The sequence below is a fragment of the Anas acuta genome, chromosome 4, assembly GCF_963932015.1.
Source record: "Anas acuta chromosome 4, bAnaAcu1.1, whole genome shotgun sequence".
Lineage (NCBI taxonomy): Eukaryota > Metazoa > Chordata > Aves > Anseriformes > Anatidae > Anas > Anas acuta.
The window spans coordinates 19087314-19112330 of record NC_088982.1 but is presented as its reverse complement, the minus strand read 5'-3'; the positions used below and the strand labels follow the sequence as shown (position 1 = coordinate 19112330).

The window sequence follows — 25017 nt, the reverse complement described above, 5'->3', positions numbered from 1 at the left end:
TAAACCTCCTGCTTCTTCAGTGTCCTATTATTGTTGACAGTGTATTGGTAATCTTGTACACGTAGGTTCTCTGGTTAACAGGGTGGTTTCACTGTTTGTTTTTCCTTCCAGAATTTTATGCCATCCTTTGGAAAGGAGACGTTACGGACAACAGCTGTTACACCACAGTTTGAACGAAATATGGATTATGCGGACTTCATTCATTTAAACATTTTGGAAAAGAAAGTTCTTAACAATTCTGAGGTTTTAGTTCAGTATTTATGTTCTAAGCCTTGCATCGTCAGCTTGGAAGCGGTAGCTTCCTCAGAGTTCAGGACTGGTGTACCAGTATACAGAAGGAGGTGGAAGGATGAGAAGAACCTTTACATTAGTCAAACTCGACAAGTGCATTTGAAGTTCCCAAGCATCATGGTTTACAGGGATGATTTTATCATCAGAAACTCAATAATGGTGCACAGTGTGATATTATATGCATGGATTAGTCACAAACCAGTTAGCAGCTATGATGTTGAGCAGAATGAAAGCTACCAGGAGGCAGTAGCCAAAAATTACACTTTCTTAGAAGCAGTTCCGCCTTTTGAACGCCCATACAAAGACCACAAAGTCTGTCTTCAGTGGGGTGCTGACTATCTGTGGATGCTCCAGGCAAACAAGATACCCCAGTGCCCTCATGAAAGCGGTATGTGAAATGTCACTTTTTTTTTTTAATTTCTTCTGAGGGGACTAACAGGACCCAGATAACATCTTTGTAAGCTCTTAACATTTATTACAGGTATGCACTCTGTATGTGGAAAGATTTACTTGACCCACATTGACTACGTAAGCTTAGTAACTACAGGGTTGGAGCTTCAAATGACCGAAGTCATCTTGTCTCTCATAGTCAGCTTGTTTAACCACAGCCAGCCTGGAGATCTCTTGCAGCACTGCCTTTTATTTTCTAAGTATATTCACAAAATATTTATTTAAAACTCACTGAGGTTAGTGGACACCATTCCTTCAAAGAGAGTTGTTCAGTCCCATACTGCATTATTTCAGCGTCAGTCCTGCAGTTCTTACATACATAACACTCACGTGGGTCATCTCATGTTTTCTGCTTAAGATGAGTGCCATATGCTTGGAAACGGATTTTTTTTTAAGACTTTGCAGTGAAATAAACATTACAGTAATTTTTTCCTTTTTTTTCCTGAAGTCATAATGAACTGTTTTTTATTAAAATGAATAGTTTTAAAATTTAAAATATTTTTTTAATAAATTTATTCTTCAGTAATGCTAATTTTTCAACATTTATGCTAGTGTTAAAAAACTAAATACATTGTATTTGACCATTTTGATTGAATTCTGATTTCTATTCAGGTATAGATTCACACAAATCACAAAGAAAAATAACCATCTGCTAAAGAAGAATTGTATCATTTACAATTTGCTAACATAACAAAATACTAACCTTTAGGAGTTACAAAAAAAATTATATCAGGTACATCCTGCTGGCTAGCTAGCAAGAGAAGTACTTTATTTGGGGCTATGTTTGTAGTTTTAGTATTTATGGATCTAAATATAAAGTTTTTATTTTGTCCTGCCTATTTTATAAATTCTGAAACCCACAACTCTGCTTTCTGGATTTTCTTGGAGTTTTCTTGATTTATTTTTTTTCCTGTCCACCTGTCTCTAGCTTTACAATTTTAAATTTTTGTTGTTGTTGTTATTTTGTTAACCAGAAAGGTTACTCGTTTCTGAAGGGTTCTCTCCTAGAAAATCTTGTAAAGGTATTTGTATAGTTTGTTTTTGCCACGTTGTCATGTAAATACACTGAAAAGAACAGGGAAGCAAGGGAGTTGGTGCCTTCAGGGGCTTTCTAAAATACTTGTTAGAGACCAAGCACGTGAACTCTGACAACAGTGTGAAACCTTTTACGGTTTATCTAATTGCTTTATAGGTAAGAGCACTTAGAATAACAAGAAAAAGGAGGAAATAACATTTCATTCTTTTTTTTTTTAAAGAAGCTTGTAACAAATTGCTTGATTTTTAGGAAACCTCTTGATATGCCTTGAATAAGCTTTGAACATCTTTTTCCAGTTTCTTATCAGGGCAGCATTATCAGTTAGATTTATTAGATTATGTATATCAGTTAAGAACAGTATAAAGTGGAGACCTGAAAATGGAGAGCAAGCCCAAGATCTGTGGAGTAATCTCACGTAGGCATAACCAAAGATAGAATGAGATTTAGATGAGTGACATAAATTTTCTCCTTGCTAACTTTCGCTTAAGCTAACTTGTGCTTCAAAGTTAAGTATTTAGATGTAAATACCTGTCTTCCCTGCTTCGAACAGCTGCCGGGAATAGACTCTGTTTCACTTTTCTGTGGGTTAGTCATTTCAAGACTGTAATGCATTTAAGAACGGTGAATGAACTTGTGCTTAAAGACTTCTTGAAGGTCTGTGTTAATTTTTAATCTGTTGTGTAACTCAAATATTTGACTATACAAGTGCGAGCTAAATAATTGCTCAGTTATCAATGGTTGTTTTCTGGCAGATTAAGAAAGACTGTATTTTGCAGATGGCGTTCAGATTCTCAACTTCATATATGCTTCCAGTGGGGAGAAGACGGGAATTGTGAAGAGATTTGAACAATTTGAAAACAGAGAACTTGAAACAGTCAGGCAACATCAGATTGACTATCCGATGTAAGTATAGGCAAGTAACTGGAGCAGGCCACAATTGGTTATTGAAGGCTGTAGGATGCACTGGAATTCTCAGGCTGTGTTCACAAAGTAAAGGAATAATGCCTGCTATTTTGAGAAAAAGCTCAAAAGGAAACTAGTTAGTGATTCCTTCTGTTCTTTTTATTTTTGGAGGGAATTAACCTGAACCTTAGAGACATACTTACTCAGCCCTGCACTGAGATGTACTGTAAGAGATACCAGTGGTAGGTGAAACTGAGATGGTTATGTATAGTTAGGAGAGGGTAGGTTAGCTGATACTGCTGTCATGATCAGACAGCTGCCTCATGACTACCTAGCCCGAGGTTTTCTGCATTACAAAGACATCTGCATTTCAAACACCATTTGCAGACTAATTGCAGTGGTTTCTTGCAAGGGCAGGCAGTGAAAACAGCTTTTTTCTTTATAAATTCACACTAGTTATTTTGCAGAAGACAAGCCCTTAGTGATTAGAGTCCCCTGCCTTGATGAATCATTCAGTTTGAGTTTAACACTGTTTCCTTCCACCATCCCTGCGTAAACTGTCCTAGTCGGATGGGGTAAAACCACTTAGCTCTGCACACCATGCAGTTACAGAGAAATCGCACTGGTAGGATCATCCTTCTTTGCTCTTCTTCCTCTTCCCCAAACTGTCACAGCTCTTCAGTCATATTTTGCAACTTCAGGCAAAAAAGTGTTTGCGCTCGCATGCACGTGCACGCGTGTACATCCATAATCTCCCTTCCACCAGATGCTGTTACCCCAGCAACTGGGGTAACATTTCCCGTATCACAGAAATGGGAAATGGTTGCAGGAACTTGAATTTGCCTGCAGCTTTGTGTTAGGCCTGTAATCAGGGAGTGCTGAAGGCTTGTCAACAAGTCCAGGTTCCACACAATTCTTAGCCATCATCCTGTAAGTCTGAAGTCATTAGGACAGAGCAGTTTTTAGCTCCTGGCCTCTTTAGGATGGGTGACAGCCTGGTTTACATAGCCTGCTGCCCTTTGCTCAACAGTGCAGCTGCACTCTGCTTCTGGTACTGAAGCTCTGGTTGAGAAAACAGCATGAATTCATGCAACTTCTTAGTGGCTCCACACGGTTCCAAATGTCTCTTGACTTCAGGTTATCTCTCCAGTGTTAACAGAAAGCATTGCCTGTGTGCTGTGGTTGTGTGACAGCCTTGGGTAGCTCTGTTAAGAAGTGGAAGAGATTTTTCCTTCAGCTGCTTGTATGTGAGTGGTGGTTCCCCCTGCTCCAAGAGGCAAACAGGAGCAGATGGATCAAACTGAAGTTACTCATTTGATTTCAGTCAAGGATTTAGTTAATTAAAGCAGCTTTCCAGAATAGATTTGCCTTTATTGTTTAACAGGGTTGTTGAGCTTCAGTGTAAAGAAAGAGGACTGGAGGTAGGCAACAGTCCTGTGAGGCAGCTGCCAGTGTACAGCCTGCAGCAGGGACAGGCTGGGACCGTGGGGGACTGCTCGTCCTGCGTGGCACTGCGGCAATGGAGGAGGTGAAATGAGTCAGCATTGCCCCCACCTGCATCCCAGGAAATCTGGCCAGATAGGTTATGTGCTCAGACTGGCAGTCCAGGAGTAAATGGAGAGTCCAGCATTTAAGTTTGCTGCATTGCCAGAGATGAAAGAGGGAAAGAGCGGTGTTCGAGCCCAGGCGGTTTTGCTGGGAGTACAGCATCTGCCTGTAGAGCACATAATGAGATATTTATGGGCAGGCATGGCTGGCAAACCCTTCTACCTCACCCGTGTGCCAGCTGTGGAGGATATTATGTTACTAGCTATTTAAGGTGTAGTCTGTGTTAGGGTCAATTTTATCTACGTTTTGTTTTGTTTTATTTTAACATGAGAGCAGCTGTTACACTTTCAGACCTACCTTGGTTAAGGTAGAAGGTACTGTGTGCCTAGAAACTTTGCTCAAGGGATGCAAGGCAAGCTGACCCAACAAATATTTGCATTGTGTCTCAATTACAATACCTCCTTCCAGAAGTCATTGAGAACTTTGTCAGAAAGCATTGTAATGCTTTGCTGGGCTGTACATTGAAGCTATTATTGCCAAAGGCATTCTGCATTGAGCTGACTTTGCTGTTACGGAAATAAGTGGCCAAGTTCCTGTCAGTAGCACAGAAGCAGTTTTAGTCTGGCACAGACTCCTTAAAATCAGATCCAGTGGTACAAATTCTGCTTTTAGTGCCTTAGCAAATCTGCTTTGTAATGCCATCAGAGCCAGTGAAACCATTCCAGCTCTGTTCAGAAATTGCTCAGTAGATAACATTGTTGGGTCTTCCTTTTTTTTATTTATTTTATTTTGCACTGCTCCATAGTTTGATCATGCTCCACCTTTATTTATCCTTTGATTCAGCTCTGTGACAAGTATTCATGCCTATTTGTACTACCCAGACGTTCACTTCATTTTCACCTGCTCCTCCCAAGCACATTTTCACAGCTGTTGGTTAGTATAGCTTAGTAGACAGAGCTTAGTTTTTACTGGCTTCTACAATCGAGATCACAAGAATGAGCATTTGGGGATTTTGTACTGTAGTCTGCAAGCAGGAGGGTGGCTCCAAGTTGTCTCAGCTGCTTTTTCAGTTCCCTATTGATGTGGGATCTGGCAGTAGCTCTGATTCACCGTTCTGGAATTGATTCAGATAACACTCCCTTAACTCTCCTCTCATGTCAGTACCACAGAAGTGCTCGCTTATAAGGAGATCGTAGATACAACAATCTTAAGTAGAGTTGCTCTGAGGGTTTTTAGTGCACAGGATGTGTTCTATTCTGAAGATTACATGTGTGAATACAGTTGGCTAAACTGAAGTGAAATGCATGTTTTTCAAATTACGTAGGGAGATTTCTCATCAGGAGTGGATTTTTTGTTTTTGTTTTTACTCATGCAGGTTCACCGTTTCAATCTGGCTGTATTTACTGCATCACTGTGAAAAGGACTTGTGTGGTATCCTGTATTTTATTGATCCAAAAGAAATGTATGGTACTCCTGCTGTATTTCTAAGTGAGGAAGGTAAGGGATTTTATTAATGGCCTTCAGAAGGGGTCTAATACAGCCTTTATAAATTTGTGCCTAGGAACAACAGTTATAAATATATTATCAGACCTATTTTGTGAAACTGATCTCGTGAAATACTCTTTGACTATAATGTCTGAAGAGTCGTGTTTAAAAACTGAAGTGTTGAAATTGAAGTGTTATTGTAATATTGCTCCCAATTCTTATATGCCTACTACATGAGATTTCTTGAAAATTTTGAATAGCCTCAGAAGTTCAAATAATTCAAGTTCATGCATATGTTGTGATGTTCAAGAGCATAGTCTATTTCCCCAATCCAAAAATAAAGTTTGAGGTAACACTTAGTCTAACAGCACTTCCACTTGAAGAACATTCCTGCCAGAAGAAGGCTCTTCAATCTCTGAAACTGAATGAAATTCAGCAGATGGGGACTGGCTGGCAAGCTCAGAGGGGAAAAAGATTGCAGAGTTCTGAAAGTACACACCTGGCTTTCTCATAAGACGTTGTATTTTTTCCCCTTATTTGCAAGGTTCACTGCTAATCTCTTCCTCTCTACTATTTTTGCAGTTTCTATTTTCTGTATCTTGTTACCGATCTAGATAATTAACCATTAGAACAGTTGGCATAACACCGTGGTGTGTTCTCCATTATCCTTATTTCCCTTATAAACTGGATGTGTTTCTTAGAAGAACAAACAAAAACGACAGCTCCCCTAGGAGTGACTAGCTTGGTCTGAGACTTGCTTGGAGAGGTTCTGGGGCCTGCTTTTTTCAGTGTTCGACTAGGATATCAGAAGAATATGTTCTGTTTTTACAGGTTCAGGCTGTGAGCCCAGCTTCTGCGGGTCCAAGTAATAGGGCTTAGTGTCGTGCTGTACTTTGTCATCATGCTCTCACGTGCTAACATAGGAGCACTGAATAAGATGCTCATGTGCCCTGCTACCCTGCTTGCTGTGATCACGTCTAGTTTTCTGAGATCAACAGATAGGTTTAATGTCTTTAGCCCTTCGATAAGCTGGTTTTGATTCAACAGTTTCACGTGACAGCCTGTGAATTAGCAACCGAGATGCATAACTGAGATATAGAACACATTTCCCTGTGATTCTGTTAGAGTTGATGTGCTGCATGGTGAGTCCCCAGATGTCTGTTGATAACAGATGTCTGCTGGTGGACAGAATCACAGAATTTCTAGGTTGGAAGAGACCTCAAGATCATCGAGTCCAACCTCTGACCTAACACTAACAGTCCCCACTAAACCATATCCCTAAGCTCTACATCTAAACGTCTTTTAAAGACTTCCAGGGATGGTGACTCCACCACCTCCCTGGGCAGCCTGTTCCAGTGCCTAACCACTGTGTATAATACATGAGAAAATCCATTCTTAATATTTCTATGGTGTTTATTGTCTTTTTCCTCCTTTGTTGCTTTGTCAGGTTGCGTGCATATACAGATGCACCTCATTAGAGGAGATGACCTTGCAGTGAAAACTAGCTTCAGCCTGCCTCTGAAGCAGTGGTTTCGACTGGATCTCTCTTTTAAGGGTGGACAGGTACGTGTGCTACTGAATTACCAGATCAAGACTGGGATTTGTCTAATTTGTTTATGCCTCTGACAGATCCCTTAACAAACCTCTCAGGTAAGTCTTGGGGGGAATATTGTAATCTGCACATGCTCGCATAGCAAAAGAATGAAAAATCTTACCCTAGAAATTGGCCACAGATGTACAGACTCTGACTTCAGGAAGTCATCATAGATGCTTAAGATAAGTGCCTAAAATTACTGCGTATTCAGTGGGTATCCTGGTGCACAGTTGCTGTCTGGCAACTTTATTGACTGTAAGGGGAACCAGAACTCCTGGGTTAGATACTTTATCTAGATAAGTTACATAGTGTGAATAGCCCCCAGGGCCTTTGGACTCAGAGACTTGTGCATTTTTATTATTCTGATGTGAAAATTTAAGTGTCTGGCTTCCTTGTACAGTAGCATGCCTCTTGTCTAGATGTTATTGTCAGCATAGCTAAAAGAAAGCATGTGTAGTTTCCAAATTTTGTATATTTAACAGAGCAGCATAGGATTGACTGCCATTAAAAAAACACAAAAAATATTGCAGTATCGCTCTGTAGTAGATAAAATACATAATTTACATTTTGACAAATCACAATTGTTTTTCATAAGAACCTTCCAAAAGCAGCTCTGAAAACCATTCAGTCTCCACTCCCAAGTCCTTGTCTGTACGTCCAGCTATTAAGATATTAGGGTGTGAAAATAATCAAAAACCTTATCAGTCTGTTTTTCTCAGCTTCTTTCTCCTTGAAAATGGTTGAATAGATTAAATTCTCAATTGTAAAAATAATTACTAACAAATTGCCAGAAAAGCTGAGGCAGATTTAAGTTATGAGGTAAGTGACTGATAAAGCTGAAACAATGCTGTGCAGAGAGAGCTATGCCCAGTCTAAACTACTGCTATTTGTTTTGCACCCCACCTTTTTAAGTATGTAAATGGTGAGGTGACTGATGGGCTTGCAAGAAAATGAGGTAGAGATGTGTATTAACATGCTTTTAAATATATTGTTAAGAGGAGAAGTGAAGGAAGGGGTTTGTGTGCTCCGAACTGTCTTCTGCTTGTTTAATTTGTAGTTACTAATTTAAACTCATGGGAAGTGGAAGAGCGTATGAATTTTGGAGGCACAAATGCAGAAGTTACTGTCAATATTGATAAAAGGTTATATTAGTCTTGCCTTGTTGGGAACTTGAGGACTGCCTGTACAATTAGATTAAGGGAAAACATTCTTGCATGAGAGAGCAGAGTGAGTATATTCAGGCATGAGATAAAACCTGTGGTTAATTAATTTCTGCTTCTGGACAAAATAAGAGAGCTGCAAAGAGTTTAATGAGCACTCTTGTGGCAGGCAGAGGAAGTAGAACCCAACTTAAAAACATTTCAGTACTTAGAGCTGGTCTTGGGACAGATAAAACCGTGGTTCAGTTACATCTTATTGACAGGTACTCTTGTAGCAAATTTTTAAGTGCTACGATCCTGCAAACGTGCACAAGAATCTCCTTATTCAATTACTTATTTCACTTCCATTGATAAGATATGCTTACCAATGTGATCTCATAAATAAATAAATATAAAAAAATATAAATAAATATAAAAAATTAGGGAATGCTGGGAGATTGAAGCATTGAGAAATTAAGTGGGATTTTAAGAGCATTGAAAGATGTGGATGAATCCATAAGGATACCTAGGCACTTGATAAAATTGTGCAAGGTTGTTTTGTGAGTCCTTAGACAACTTATTTTAAAATAGCAATGTCTACAAAAACCTCATCTTGTCATCCTTTTCAGTCATCCTAGAAATTCTGGCACTGAAAGTCTCCTGTGGGAGTTGAACCCAGACTTTTCTTTTTTTTTAATCATGGCCTGTTACATTTACTCTTTGGCCATTCTTTACCTGTAAGCTACAGCTACTTGAGATGATCAAATTTCTCTTCATTATGTAAAAGGAAAACAAACTTTCACAGCTTGGAAGAGTAAAAGCTTCAGCAACGTATAAATAGCTTATAACTGAACACAGGAATGGAATAGCTGTCGTAGGCAACATCTCTGCTATTTTTGTTTCTCATGATCGGCCAGCACAGACAACTGTCCATGTTTCCACTACACTTTCCTGACATAAATCAGCTATGTAACACCATCCTCTGTAGCACAGAGGAGATCCAATATGCTGCAGCTGTAATATTGTGAACTATGAGTTAAAGTGGCTTAATATTGTGTAATATTTAGTCTACTACAATTAATACTTTGTGTTCTTTTAGATAGAAGTAAGCAGTGTTGGGAAGAATTTGAGAAGACAACATCATCAGTCTTTTATGTAAGCAACATTTTCTGTTTTGCTGAGTGTGTGTGTGTGTATGTTCAGGTATGGAAAATGGTAGGATGACAACACAAGTCTGTAACTGAGATTCCAGATTTTGAAAATTTGTGTTTTTTACTGTCTATACTCTCAAAATTAGCTTGTGTTACTGTGCTGACGCTGAGAATGATCTGATCTGTGTAATTTGGTTAATGCCATGAACTCATGCTGTATGGTCTAGTACTGGACCGTACTAGATCCCAGAATCACAGAGCCTTCCACTAAAAACTGACTGGGGAGATCAGTGGAATTGGGATCAGCTTTCAAATAAAGTCTTGGCCTTAGTGAAGTCAAAGGAAGTTTTGCTATTGCATGAAGCAGCTAGGATTTCACCAGTGTATCTGCTTCGCTTAGGCAGATAGCAGGATTTTTAGTATGGAAACTGCATAAAAATAAATTGCATTGAAGGCTTCGTAGTTGAACTTCCTCTGTTGTGGTTTACAAACCAGAGACTGTAAATTCGAAGACAGTAACTCTTGGAGACAAATAACTTTAATTTTGATAGGCCAGTTTTAGAGAAGTGCAGGGGAGGGATGGAATTGAAATCTTTGAGGTTATTTAATGACGCATAAAACTCCAGAAGAGTCCTACGGATCAGCAAAATAAAACATTCTGCTGCTTTACGATTTTTATAGACAAGTTGTTTGTTAAATCTATTCCAGAAATCCTCACAGTAAATAACAGAGTGGATTTTTAGAGTAAATTTCTTTAGATGGAAAAAGAAAAAGATACTGGCAATAAATTTAAGGCTGTTGGTTACTGAAATTCTAAGTTTATTTTTTTCTTTTTCTTTCTTTCTTTCATAATACTTCTTGATAGCCAGCTTATTTCTCTTTCATGTTTTCAAGTTTCAGGGAAGATTTCTACTATGACGACACTGCTGGATATTTTGTTGTTGGAGGCAGTGGATACGTCAATGGTATTGAAGCATTCTTTGGACCCGTGAAATACTATCGGCTCAATGTCTTGGACACAGAACAGGTAAACAGCAGCATTACCTGGGAATGTTTAAATATTAGCAGCCAGCCAGTGGCACTTTACCAAGGGAAATTTCTTTGGGATCATAAGAACATTCTAGGCACACAAACACAGGACTTTTTTTTTTTTTTTTTTGAACTGAAGCTCTTACTAAATGATTAACTTGCTATGACGCATAAGAGAACTTGGAAATATATAACCAATATACAACAATCCATTCATGTTCTAGTCTAGGCATGTTAGTTACCTCTTCAAATATTAAAAGATAAGACTTTTAGAACCAAGTATATAAAGCAATGTTCCCAAATCTGTATTTAAATAAGGACTTACTTGAAGTATTGCTCAGTTTTCCAGAGTTTTCAGCGATACAATATTGAACACATTTGATTAATTTATGATTTTGTTAAAGCTGGTGGTAAGCACACAGGCTTCATCGATTTTATTTATTATTATTTTTAAAGTTCATCTGTTGGGTTATGCTGACTGTTTGAAGCCGTAGTCTTTTGTGACCAGCATCAGGTTTCTTGGCACATTAACATGATGTGCCAGATAAGCTGATAGTAGTAAACAATCTTTCCTTTTGTTGTTATTTCCTAGAACACGCCTAAGGTATAGGCAACAAACAACAGATGCTGTAGATGACGTTTATTCATCATTTGCCTTTTTCTAGATTTCTAACCCTCTTTATGACAAAGAAACAGTGGAACAAATTGAACATTACTATGAGAGATGTATGGACATTCAAGAAGTAGTTTATGAGTACAAACATATTGTAAGGCAAGGCCAACTAGCACAAAGAAATTGTAAGTATCCATGAGAAATGAATTTAAAGCTGTCATCTTTGGAAACCTGTTTTCTTTCCTTTTACCACATTGTGGCTAATGATCATCAAAAGTAAATTTAAATTTGGTCATAGGAATAAAAAGAAAAGGGCAATTTTAAGAGTTTACCCTTGTTACTGGTAGCTAAAACTGGTTTTGTTCCTGCAGAAGCTTTTGTGCAGTAGAATCCAAACTTAAATCATGTTTGTCATTTTTCTTCTTGAATAAGACAGGTACACAAAGGGACAAAGAAACGTTTCCAAGTTTAAATGGAAGCTGTTCAATTACCTCTCTTTGGTTTCATTCCCAAATTACTCTAAAGTCATCTTGATATTTTAAGGTATTTTACGCCCTTTCCCCAAAATGTGTGCATTTTTGCTACAGTGTCTCTTCCACAGTCAGCTAATATAAAGCAATTGACAGGCTTATACCAAAGCACTTTAATCAAAGAAGAGTATCATAGTCTAAATACGTGCTGAACAGGAACTTGTGTTTCCAATTAGAATTTGATTACGTGCATTGTGGCAATATTATGGAAGAGAATAGAATAAATCTTATGTATTTTTAAGCAGCTTATGCTAGCTGTATCAATTTTCAATACTGCTTTGTACTATAGAAGTGTCCATCTTGCCCATGAATTTTTAATGTACCCTTGAAACATCTTTGTTCTACTGGAGGCTTGTTTACAGAACAGCCAAGTCAGCTTTCATGTCTTACTTGAATATGTTGTTTTCTCAAGGTTACTCTGAAAACTATTACTTAGAGCAGCTTCGCAAATACGGAGAAAAGTCCAGATGTGATGCCTTCATGTGGGGAAAAGAACTCAGGGAAAAGTACCACACCTTGTTCAAAATGTTGCAAGAGATGGATTTCAGTGCTCCAGATGGTAATCATATGTTATTGCTCTGAAATAATTCCACAATATATGTAATTTAAGTTGGTATGCTTTGGCTTCAGTTCATGTTTCATGGATTTTTTTTTTTCGCATCATCTAACTTTGTAAAGGCTTCTGTATTGCACTGCAAAGGATGGCTTATTATGTAGATGGAAGTAGAAAGATGTTTTCAGTGGTTAGTTACTTTGATTTTGGATTTTTATTCACCTTTCCTATTCAACAATACCTAGGAATTTTTGTTGTCTGTATTGAGAATACCTTTCAGCATGAGAAACAGTAGAATCTGACTCTGTTGTATTAAATCAGAGAAGGGAAATCCATTCCTGATTTTAAATCCTGATTTTAACTTTGTCCTATGTTGTGTTTTTGTGTTAGAAGATGAAAGTGATGCAGTTCTAGAAGTTGGCCAGAGGATATTTGAGAAGGTTGCAAAAGATTTATCCAGTGCTGATGGCCTAAGCAAGATGGGCTCCTCTGTCCATTTGTTGGTGGATTCCAGTTGCTGTGGATACCATAAGGCTTCCTATTTCCTTGCAGTTATATTTGAAACAGGTCTTGGCGTTCCTGTGGATCGTACAAAGGTAGTATATTTAATACTTTTCATTATGTCTATGAAATTGATTACCTTTAAAGGCAAGTTAAAACTGGGATAGATTTAGGATCAGTAGAATTAAAAAAAAAATATATATATATATATATGAAATGGCCTCCAGATCCTTTTTCAGGCTGCAGCTGAAATCATTCTCTAATACAGTTACTCCTAAATAACCCAATGGAAGTGAAGTCTTAATGAAGTCCTTATAGCAGGGAAATGAATGATTTAATAAGACCTAAAAGTGGTGGTAAGCTGAATGGCATGGAACGTGCTTCTTTTCCCAGTTGCTGAGGACATAGGATGAGGGAGTAACACTCAAGTCATCCTTTGTAGATGGGTATGAAAAAAATCTATCTTCAGGCAAATCTCCTGAAGTGAAAAGGTTGCATAGCAGAGTCAGAAAAGAAGTCCCATGGTACTCTGTACAAAAATGTGGCACTGAGTATATGATCAAATTATTAAAGGTAACCACAGTAGAAAGGTTTAGATAGTTAATGTTTCTGTGGTGGAGACCTGGTAACTGCAATCCAAAGTCTTAGCAGTTAAATCTTTGGTTTTAAGAACTTACGTTCAATCGTTTAAAAAAATATTAAAAAAATGTGGCAACTTCTGAAACCATCTAGGTTGCTTGTAGGTGTCTAAAATTGGGTAGAGTAGGGAAATACCTTAATATTTTTTGGGAAAAAAAATGACTGTGCTTCAGCTGAGCAACCGCACTGTGAACTCCATACTTCTTGGGCAGGTTACAAGTAACTGAAATGTTTCTGGAGTCCATTGCAAGGTCAAACGAAAAGCGTATCTGTCACTGGAGGAGGGCTGTACTGAAAATGCCGAAAGATATTTAACGATGATATAATGGTGTAAGGTAAAATGCTTGTAAAGAATAACAGATCTGCCTGATGTAGTTACTGGACACTAATCAAAAGAAGTCCTGAGAGACCAAGTTGACTTCTGTTTCACAAACCCAAGAAACCTGAGACAGGAACCGTTTTTTATACCCTAATTATGAAGTGTACCTATTACTAATTATGGAGGCTAACAAGTTTCTTTATTGGATCTGCTTCATATAGCGTAGGAAATAATTTAATACCCAGTGCAGATTGGGAACTGCTGTTTTTATTGCAGCGCAGGTGAAAAATTGTAGTGCTGTTGAAAATAACGTTGGCAAATGTGCAGTGCCTAGACTACTTCTAGGACCAAATAATGTGTAGCTCGAGGGAGCTTTGTGCTAAAATCTTGTAAGCCACAAGTCCCAACCTCCTCATCCTGTCAGGTCCTTAGGGTAAAGTTTTTACATGCTGTTTGTTAGCCTCCATCTGTTTCCACTGAATTCAGTGCTAAAACTCTAGTTGATGTCAGTAACAATAGAAATAAGTCACTGACGAGTATAAAAAGTATCAGAATATAATTAACGCTATATTAAAGTGGCATTAAAATTCACCACACACTTCGCAGTTGCAGTGTAAAGGCGATATTTTAAAAGGAATTAGAGAATCTAACTTCTCTTTCAAAGCTTTCTTTGCATATAAGGGAAATTTCAGCTACTTTGAATCATGCTTGATTCTGTTACTGTGTTTATATTATATAGCTAGTATATCAGCTACCATTATGAACTCTCTGTTCCCTGTAAATCACAAAAATGCTAAATGTATGAGATATGCAGTGAATTCACACGTGGTTTTTTTGTCGATTTTTGCCAGGGACTGCTGTACAGTTTGGTTGGTGCTCAGGGGAACGAAAGACTTGCTGTGATGAATCTTGGCTATAAACATTACCAAGGCATTAATAACTATCCAATTGATTTGGAGCTATCATATGCTTATTACAGTAATATTGCAATAAAGACATCCTTGGATCAGCACACTATAAAAGGGGAACAGGTAAAAGAATTCTACATGTATCTTGATTTATTTTCTGTGCAAATGACTTTTCATATGTTAATAATAATTATGTGAACAGAATATTTTAATCTTCATTTGCAAGTATTAACACATCTGATTGTTATAAAATCCCCCAAATTATGTGTATCATTACTTCGTTTCATAGGAAGGGGGAAAACAAATCAAAGTTAATCGAAAATCCCCAGAATTGTCCACATGCATATCTTTCAGTAAAGTGTAAGTCTTGCTCCTGGGCATTAATACCTCACTCGGACTTTTAGTCATTAATATTACTGGCCATCATTATTAAACATCTGGTCTGCTGTTTCAGCAGCCAAGCATCAGGAAGTTCAAGCAAAATATGAATTATCCTCTCAGTTCTTCTACCTTTCTATAATCAAATGTAAAAGATTTGGCTGTTAAATACCTATGGGAGGAGATAAAGTTATGGCAAAATGACCTCAGAACTAGGTGCTGAGCAGCAGATAGCACAGCTTTATCTGTAAAGACTATTCAAGGTAGGCCAGTACTAGAATTCTGAAAGAATGATTACTGGTTATTATATAAACAATAGACTTTGCTGAAGAACAAGCAGAGAATCACCTAGGTACAAACACTGCATTGTAGGGCATGTCTTCATTAAGCTGTCTGCCAGCCATTTTTTTGTTTTGTTTTGAGAGAGATTTCTGTACAAGCTAAAAAGCCTTAAAAAAAAAAAAATCCTTTTGTTTTAAGTTCAGTCAACAAAATCACTTTGTGCTTTTAAAACTGAGATTTTCTTCTGCTGTTGATATTTCTCCAGACTCTTCCAATGTAGAGTGAACTTATGATTTTGTACTATAACTGATGTAAGGGTGTCCCTTAACATTCTGGCCAGCAAAGAGGTAGTGAGAATTTTAAAACTCAGAACTGACCACTGAATTTTTAAGGAGAAATAGGAAACAGGCAACTTTTTCATTGGAGGGCAGGTGTATGAAATCCTTTGTAATATTTTTTATTCTGTTCACCTACTCTTCAGGCATTTGTTGAGACTATAAGGCTGATGGATGATGAACTGCTAAAAGCTCAAACAAAAGAAAATGGTGATGTCTTTATGTGGTTAAAGCATGAAGCAACGAGAGGAAATGCAGCTGCACAGGTATAAAGTAATACTTTTCTCCCTTCTTGATTTTATACACACGTATGTATGTGCATTTGTAGACAACCTGTGAAAGATGCAGAGAAGAGTGAAGCAGACTTTTTCTCTATAAACCTGGAATTACTTATTATTTATGAGCTTGAACTATATCCCTTGTTTTTGTCAGGTAATGTCTAGTGACCATGTAAACAGCTATAACAACAAAGGAAGGTAAAAGGGAAGAGTTACCGAGACTTAGTAAACTCCTTGTCTGATCATTTTCCCTGGATTTGTATTTGACATGATGCAGTTGGATCAGCAGCAGTGTTGTAGTACTGGATCATTTGCATACATTTACCACTGCCTTTATCACATACCTCAGCACTTAAATCAAGCCAGACTTTCACGGTCTATAAAAGCCAACCCTACTGGAGGTTTTTTATCAGTACATTCCGTCGTTGGGAAATCCCGTGAATATTCCTGATACTAGTTGCTTCCAAACTATTAAGGACACATAACTAGTTTCTTCACATGTTTAAAGTCCATCTAAGCCTGCAAAAGTTGGTTCCACTGAAAATTCCAATCTCAGTACTAATATTTATGATGTTGGTGTTTACCTTGTTTTCTTTTAGCAACGATTGGCTCAGATGTTGTTTTGGGGCCAGCAAGGAGTGGCAAAAAATCCTGAAGCAGCAATAGAATGGTATGCAAAGGGTGCAACAGAAACAGAAGATCCAGTGTTAATATACGATTATGCCATTGTGTTGTTTAAGGTAAGTCATGTTTCATGTGTTCACTTCAAAAATCGTTCCTTAGAAACATCCATGTTTCTGAATTATCCACAGTGATGCATTGTGAGAGTGTATATGGGTGATTTTGGATTTACTCTGAAAACCATTCAATAGAGCTGGTGTTGATTTTTACCAGATATGTCAAAAAACTATTAAAAAGAACAAGTGAAAATGAGTTTAGTCAGTTTGTTCCTAGACCAGGTTCAGAATCAAAACACCACCTAAATTCTAGACCCTAATTATTCTTAGCAGCTTGTTAGCTCAAAATATCTGAACAAGTAGCAGGGAAAGGCCTGGATGTAGAGTTGTAGGTGAAAGTTAGATCCTTTCTTATAATGTCTTAGAATGCCCTTTATTAGATCTCTAAGTTGGGATTTTGTTTGAGCAGGTGTTAATTGTCCCCTGATGAAGTTATTTTTTCCCTACTAGAAGCAATAGACAACAGGTGCTAAACTCAGGTCCAACCCCAGCTGAGTCAAATAAGCAGTATCAGCTAAACCGTGTTGTCCGTAAGACAGTCTAGAGTATGAAAAATCAGAGATACTAGTACAGATCTGCTAGATGTTCATCTCATTCCTTTGACATTGGAGGGCTGTTCTCTGCAAAATGCTTGCATAAGTTTTGTTTGTGTTAATTTTGAGCATCCGTAGTCTATTTGACCTGTGTCTGGAATTTATTTATATGGACATCATCAGCGTAACATCTGTGTATTTCCTCTGGAGGCACTCTGACATCCTTTTTCAGGCAAGCTGAGAGCTCTTATGCATTACCAAATTGTGAACAATCCATGATACTATTAATTTTTCCTTAGCTGCTTAAAATTAAATGTGTGTGATATTATTTACCCATAAAAATCACGTGGATCATATGGTGAAATAATTTTTCCAAGACTGGATCATTAAGGTTTTGTAAAGCTGTGAATGAAGGATGGGCACAAAGCTGCATTTTAAATGGTAGCTTTTTGAAGCTGAATGGCATCTAGTAAATAACAGTATCAATGTTAAAATGCATTTTCAATGATGTGAATTTTCATTAGCCTGTATTCTGTATTTGTAAACGATGATTATTTCATATATCCATTTCCTAGGGCCAAGGTGTGAAGAAGAACACAAAGCTTGCATTAGAATTGATGAAGAAAGCAGCAGCCAAGGTAAAATACTGTATTTTGTCACAAAACTACTATGAGAGGTGCTAATACTAATGATCTCTGCTTTATATGAAATATGCATAATAATTCTGTGTAAAAAATAGTTGGTTTTCCAGTTGCTTTCACCATGAATGTCAAAAGACTTATTTTCCCTAACTGAGGGAGTAGAACACTCAAAAATCAGCCAAAGTTACATAAGAAAAAGAATTTTCTTTCCTTACGTCTTTTTGAACTTGCTGATGGTTAAGTGACTTAGGGAGTGAGTAGTTTATCCAAGAGTATGGTTTTGTCTCGTGTTCCAAAGCATTTTGTTTTAGACCATACTAAAAATATTTTTTCATGAAAGCGCCCACCAAGCTTGAGTTTTTGACATGCCAGTCTCTGTAGGTGGATGCTGGTGAATGTAAAAAAGGCCATACTTGCTCTCTCTGGACATCTCTCCTATTTCAAGGAGAAGATAAGGATGTCCCAAAGCCTTCTAACTTTTTAATGGCTGGGGAAAACATTGACAGACACCACGGAGAAGAGGAGCCTTGCTCCTTTTGTTGATCTAGTGCTGTCAGGTTACGCAGGCTATGATCTGTTTCTTACCTTGCTTTGTAAAAAAAAAAGGTACCTAGATCCTGGTTACCTTCCTTGCTCCAGAAAACCAGAACTAGTTAAATTTCTGGTAATGTCCACGGGACTTCATTATGGACCACCACCAAGAAATTACTGTTTATGTCATCTCTTTGAAACACGAGAGACTACCTGTTCTTTTGACAGTTTGGGAAAGACTTGAATAAACAGAATAGCTTTCACAATATGTCAAATGTCCCTTAACTCGGGATCTGAGGAGCAAATTTCTGGGAACAGCCTAGAGACAATAATTTGCTTACCTTTGCTAGGCTCAGATACTTAAGTTTTTATTCTCCCAAGTACATTTTCTGTAGAAAAAGAACACCATAATTATTGAAAAGTTGAACAGCTTTTGGATTTTAATGACTAAGCAAGCAACACTGTTCCAATTTGAAAGGAAAATAAATCCTTTTCCAGAGGGCCTTCCTAAGTGCCGGTAGTATACAGTTCTTACTACAGGGGTCACTGAAAGAGACTGTGCAGTGTAGAAGCTTTTGGCAGATGGTAGCAAGCAAATAGCTTGGATTTGTGCACTGAGACTTTTTTTTAGGTAGCTTTTACCTTATGTCACTGTTTCTGGCAGGGTTCCTATTAAACATCCATTCTCAAATAAGAGAAAATAGCATGTCCAAACCTATCTGTTGGTGCTGAGTAATTTGAACTGCTGGCAAACTTACAGCCACCATATGATCCATGACATGAGTTTGTACAAGGAGACAGTGACTCACTGCAGCCAAAATAAAAACTGTGTCCCAGGAAGATTTTCTCCTTACAATCCGTGCTTACTGAGTTAACGATGCAACTCAGTGTGTTGCACAGTATTAAAAAGATCTATGTGGGGTTAGTCAAATAAAACACGTAGCTGTGTTTTGAGAACATTGGAAAATTCTGTGTTAATTGCTTCCTATTTATTCTTATAGAAATGTTTGAGTTTAAAAGAAGTGAGGTTTTTTGATTGCTAATCCTGTCTGGAAGTGCAGTAATCTCCCTGTTTTTTCTTATCGCCTTCCCTTAGCTCCACTGCAGATGCACACAAGAATACCTCTCTCGTTTAGGCTTTGCACAGGAAATCAGTGAAAAACTTTCACAGTTTGTTCCTGTCACCAAGTACGGGTCTGAATGCAGACATGGCTGAGGCTCTGTAGAATAAGACAAAGTAGCTGGGTTTCAGGGTGGAATCATTCCTTAATGAGCAGTGGGAAGCTCTGAGGGAGTGACTTTATAATCTCTTGTGGTCAACATGAGGCCATAAGGAAAAGAAGTGGGGAGGGAAAAAAAGGCAAATCTTTTATACCTCCATCCCAATGGGAATTTTGACTGGATGTATGTGCCAGATGTCCAGACAGGCAAGCTCATGACAAGACCCAAAATTGGGCAGCAGGTTGAAATTGCAATGTGACCCAAGGCAGAGTTGATGCATGATCTGAGACTGCTTTCCTTCTTCCCTAAGGGCTTGCCACAAGCAGTGAATGGACTGGGATGGTATTACCACAACTTTAAAAGAGACTACAGAAAAGCAGCCAAACACTGGTTACTTGCTGAAGAACTGGGGAATCCAGATGCATCTTACAACCTTGGTGTCCTTTATTTAGATGGGATTTACCCTGGAGTACCCAGTAGAAATCAAGTGAGTAAATATTCTGTAGTGTTATTTTCTTTACATTGGGGCCCAATTTACAGATTTTGACTTTATTCTTGAGATGGCTGTGTTTACTCTGAGTCGGTTTTTGGTGCTTTTTGTCACAGAGAAGAGTGGTAGTGGGCAATTCAGTCAGATTGCTCAGAGAGAGAGAAAGTGATGTTACTCAAATTTCTCAGCTGTGCTTCTTTGTGTGCGTTTGTGCTCCTTAAGTTTAGAAGCAAAGCAGTTGCAGGTTTAGCTCCTAATTTTTCTTGACCCTGGGTCAAACAGACTAGTTTCTCAGCACTGATGACTTCCCTGGTACTTTACGGGGAAGGATGTTTTCCCCTATAGAAAAAAGCAACAGAATCTTGTCCCTGAACTTGTAAGCAGCTATGCTATATTCACATTGCTTCTGCAAACTTCGGCACCGCATTAAAAGACTTCCAAGCCAGACTCACAAATGTAGCTATTCAGCATAACCATGGTAGATGGCAGTGTTTCGCCACTGTGTCTTCCTGTGATATAGCCCGTTTAATTTTGTGTGTGTCAGTAAGAACCATGTATTTTCCCTACCAAGAAGGGTTTACTTTGATTATATCTCCATTAATTACCTTTGAAAAAATGCTGTGTGTAGGTAGTTCTCAACCAACAGCACAAACATAGTGAGGCAGGCTGTAAGAAATGCAAGCAGACCTTGTGCTCAGAGCTAAACGAAGCCTTCAGCGTGGCCTGTGGGCTCTGAGATCTGGATGTACTCCAGACAGCGAGCATTTCTGCTGCCAGCAGCAGTGCTCACCAACATGTGCTTTTGACAAACATGTTTTCCTTCCCTGGGGACTGAAATACACTGTTCAGAGCAGTCTGGCTGTAAGAGTACCATTAAAAGTGCCCATTAAAAGAAGTCTTTGATCACTCACAGAAAACAGATACAGATAGTTTAAAAAATCCTGAAATAAGTTATTTCAGGCTGTATGTTGCTTTGGTTTACATTACAGGTTTCTCTTTCTAAGGGTAAGACACAGAGAATCACACATCCTTCCTGCTTTTATGGCTCTGCCCTGCCTACTCAGTCTGAGTTACCTTTTATAAAAGTTTCAGAGACTTGAGAAGCACAGTTGTGCACAGCAAGGCATCCTGAGCATTGCTATTGCTCCCCAGCCTTCACTTAGGTCTCGCCATTGTCAAAGTCCCAGCCTGTGTCTGTTCTCCAGGGTACCATATTAATTTCTCTACTAGTACTTATTTTTAGTTTCATAAAGCTTGTGTACCACCAGGTGTCAGTTGTGTGTTTAGACGCTTTTCTATTTATTGTTCAGAATTTCAGTTTTTTAAAATCTTTTCTGGCCTAAACTCTTAAAAGTTGAAGAGAGGAATTCATTTCACTTAAGTTCACTAAAAGCAGTTAAAAGTGGTTGGCCTGCACTAGCCAACTTCTGCTTTGAATTTATTTAATAAAATGAGACTTGGGAAACAAAACTCAATAAGCACTAATAATATGAAGTTGCTAGTTTTGTCTTGTTTCTTTGCAGACAGTAGCTGCACGCTATTTCTATAAAGCTGCTCAAGGAGGACATATAGAAGGGACTTTACGATGTTCTCTGTACTACATCACAGGAAATGTGGAAGACTTCCCCAGAGATCCAGAAAAAGCTGTAATGTAAGAAATGAAATCATTTGTTAAAGGAGAATGTATTTCTGGTGGGATTATTTTGATTATTGATGATTTTTAAGTCCACAATTAAGTCAAAAATATCTTTTAAGTCAAAATATTCTTTACTTCATCTTACTGACCTCCCTGAAAAAAGAATTCTTCTGCAGAAGAGTTTGATCCCCATGAGTATGTGTATTATTTAAATGACCAGTAGATTTTGAGTGATGCTGAGTATTTCTGGTGAACTTGTAGATGCACAAGTATGTAGGCTCTCCAAGTTGTTCCAAGGGAAATAAAAAGAAAAAAAAAACACTGTGTGTAACAAAACAGCACATATTTCCTTAGTGAGAGATGACCAGCTTTCAACGTGGTATAAAAAGACTGATAAGAAATTATAGCACTTATATCACTAAGGTTTTTTGGTTTTGTTTTTCAAAAAATCAAATAATTTGGCCAAGAAAAAGCACAGGACGTCTCTGGTACGTTCATGGAGATGAATGGGTAATTATGTTCTTGTTCAGTCAAAACCTGCACCACTGATGCAGTAATTACTGTGAAATCCCACAGTTTATTTTACGAAGTAAGTCAGAAGGTGATCCCATATCCTTCGTGTCCTTCATGTCAGTGTGAGTTGGGGTAACATTACTGCAGCACAGCTGTTCTTATTTCTTTGTTTGTCCTTTTCTCTACAGCTGGGCAAAACATATTGCAGAGAAGAACGGTTACTTAGGTCACGTCATCAGAAAAGCACTCAATGCTTATCTGGAACTCTCATGGTATGTTTGTTCTGTTCTCTTCAAGTTCATGTTCCATCTTTCTATTACTTGATAACATGATAAAACAATTAACATTGGGCCATCACCTCAAAAAAAAATACTAGTAGCACCACTGAAATCTGTGTCAAAACACTTATTGACATACAGGGAAGCAGGAGTTGACCTGAACTGTAATTCAACCCTTTTGACAGGATCAAAAGAGAAAAAGAGAGAGAGTTTGTGGAGTGAAATAGTGTTGCATCTAGAGCCCACAAACTCACATTACAAGTGGCTGTATATAAATAAGTGGAGCAAACAATGGGAGGGCCCTTGTATGCAGGTTGTAAAGGAAGGTATTGATCATCCCAAGGAGTATAGATAAAAAGTTAAGGCAAACTAAACCAGTGTGTAAATAAAATGCTCCTATTAGTTAAGCTCACTATGTTCTTGGAGATTTTTCCAGTCTTGTTTTTAAAGGTAACAGTCTCCTCAAGGGATATCTAGAAATAGGCATACTCTTCGGATTGTAGTATGGCATAGAGTTTCTGCACTAGACTGTGCAGGAAACAGCAGGGCCAGTCATTTTTTTTGTCTTCTGCTATCTGTGCTTTTCATCTGGTAGTACTCCTGTATGTAATGGGCACTGGATTAGCCAGAGTAATGCCTTTCACTTCTTTTTTTTCACTCTGTCCCTAAAAAAACACACATTTTCTCTCTTCTATATAATTTTTTGTTTTGCACAGTAGACTCTGTGGCTTATTAGAAAATTTCCTTTCCCATGTGCGTGACCCAGGTACTTCTGGCAAGGCCCACACCATTTGGAAATTCAGGAGAGTTTCTGAAAGTACATTATTGAGCAAGTGCATGCTGCCTCAGGATGATGCAGGCAATAGTTGCTTTTGCACTGGGGCCTTTCTGGGCTTGATAAGAAACAGTCTGAGGGAAAACCCAAACAATGAAACCATAATGTTTTACTTCACATTTTAATTTTCATGTGACTTTTTAGCTAGCAAACAGGAACATAAGCCTCAGGGCAGTGAGAAGTAACAATGCAGTGCAAGGAGTAGTGATGCATAATGCTGAGATAAGATGTGCCTTGTCAGTGTTCATCAAGTTAGCCATAGTCTCTAGTAGTAGGCAAGGCATTTTACAAGTGAATTCACCATGGACTCAGCTGTCCTAGTGACCTGTAGGCATAAGCACCAGATACTGTACATGCAGGCATCAGACTGTAGAAGCTGTGACGCGATTGAGACAACAGCCTTTTTAGCCATGCAGGCTGCCCCTGCTAGCACTTAATTAATGCTTTGGACCTAGAAGATCTTCAAGAAACAGTGGACTGTTTCGAAGTAACCTGTTCCTGGCAGAAGTTATTTTTATATTTGGTCCATCACAGGCTCTCCTGAGAACTGACCTCACTTTTCAGCACTGAAAAAATCTCAAGTTACCATTTCTGTACAGGTTGTACAACCTGTGACTTCACCCAGTTCACCCTGAGTACAGTCCCAAGAAAGTCATATGCACTTCACAGGGCATTCAGATCCCAAAAGGTAGGGCATTAAGTTCCCAAAAGGTCTGGTATCAGCAGGTAGGAGGAAGAATCTGCTAGACACCCGCTTTAGGTGCCAGAGACTGGACGTGTATGGGGCAGTCACTTAAAAACACTGGTCTGGTGGTCATCTCTCTTTTCAACATGAACACACTCTTAAATAAATCTTTGCCTCTGAATATTTGTTCATGTATCTTGCACAGTTGTGCATCGTTACACTGCTAAGCAGACCAAATAATGCCTGTTCCTCAGTTACTGCTGTTAGCTGCTGCATGTCAAACACATCTATGAGAGTCGAGGTTGTTTGATCTTCAGAGACTAATTCAGAGATCTTAAATGTAGTTTCTTTTCTGAATTGTCCTTTGAGATGTAAGGATCAGAATTAATTGCCCAGCTTAGGTATTCTGGATTCCTTCTTTGGTGCCAGGCTCCCATTATCCCAGATGGCTTTACAGGACAAGTACTAAGGAAGAATTCATAATCTTGCAAAAGCAGTTTGGAAACAGGAGGTTATACCTGCTTATTCTTTAGGGGCAACTGCTTTCACAGTTTTGTTTAAAGTTTCTTCACTTAAGCACCTACTCCTGAAGTCAAATGTTAGGTAACTGTGTTTGCTTCCAGTTACGCCAACAAACCCTGAAACCTGCCATAGTTTTAGCTTTATGCTGTGCAGAAAGTCACTGGAAACATGACCCTTCAGTAGGAAGTCTAATAGGAAAAAGGTGCACAAAGTAGTACATAAAGTAGCAGGAAAAAGGCTTTTTATTTTGAAACTGCTTTTTTTCTGATAGTGTAGTCTTCACACTATTGAGTAGATGAGGTACAGAGAACATTAAAGAGATATGAAAGAGATGATGTCCTCTGGAATCATGGGCACTGCTGTCGTGCTGTACTGCTACACTGAAATGCTGCATTGCAAATGCAAAATTATATTTTATTACTAGCTTTACAGT

At 38.3% G+C, this 25017-nt stretch overlaps 1 protein-coding gene across 3 annotated transcripts in view; it reads left to right on the top strand.

The window, feature by feature from the left end:
- SEL1L3 (SEL1L family member 3) overlaps positions 1-25017 on the top strand; it is a 37829-nt gene that overhangs the window by 3944 nt on the left and 8868 nt on the right. For 2 of the 3 annotated variants that reach the window (XM_068680055.1, XM_068680057.1), the window contains exons 2-17: positions 112-679; positions 2554-2680; positions 5604-5725; positions 7161-7276; positions 9546-9601; positions 10492-10624; positions 11292-11424; positions 12182-12328; positions 12713-12918; positions 14633-14812; positions 15831-15950; positions 16562-16702; positions 17808-17870; positions 19936-20112; positions 21639-21766; positions 22453-22536. In XM_068680055.1, coding sequence (XP_068536156.1) covers positions 112-679; positions 2554-2680; positions 5604-5725; positions 7161-7276; positions 9546-9601; positions 10492-10624; positions 11292-11424; positions 12182-12328; positions 12713-12918; positions 14633-14812; positions 15831-15950; positions 16562-16702; positions 17808-17870; positions 19936-20112; positions 21639-21766; positions 22453-22536 — 2501 coding nt within the window. The remainder of the gene's footprint in view (positions 1-111; positions 680-2553; positions 2681-5603; positions 5726-7160; positions 7277-9545; positions 9602-10491; positions 10625-11291; positions 11425-12181; positions 12329-12712; positions 12919-14632; positions 14813-15830; positions 15951-16561; positions 16703-17807; positions 17871-19935; positions 20113-21638; positions 21767-22452; positions 22537-25017) is intronic. The other variant, XM_068680056.1, reaches the window with a different exon arrangement.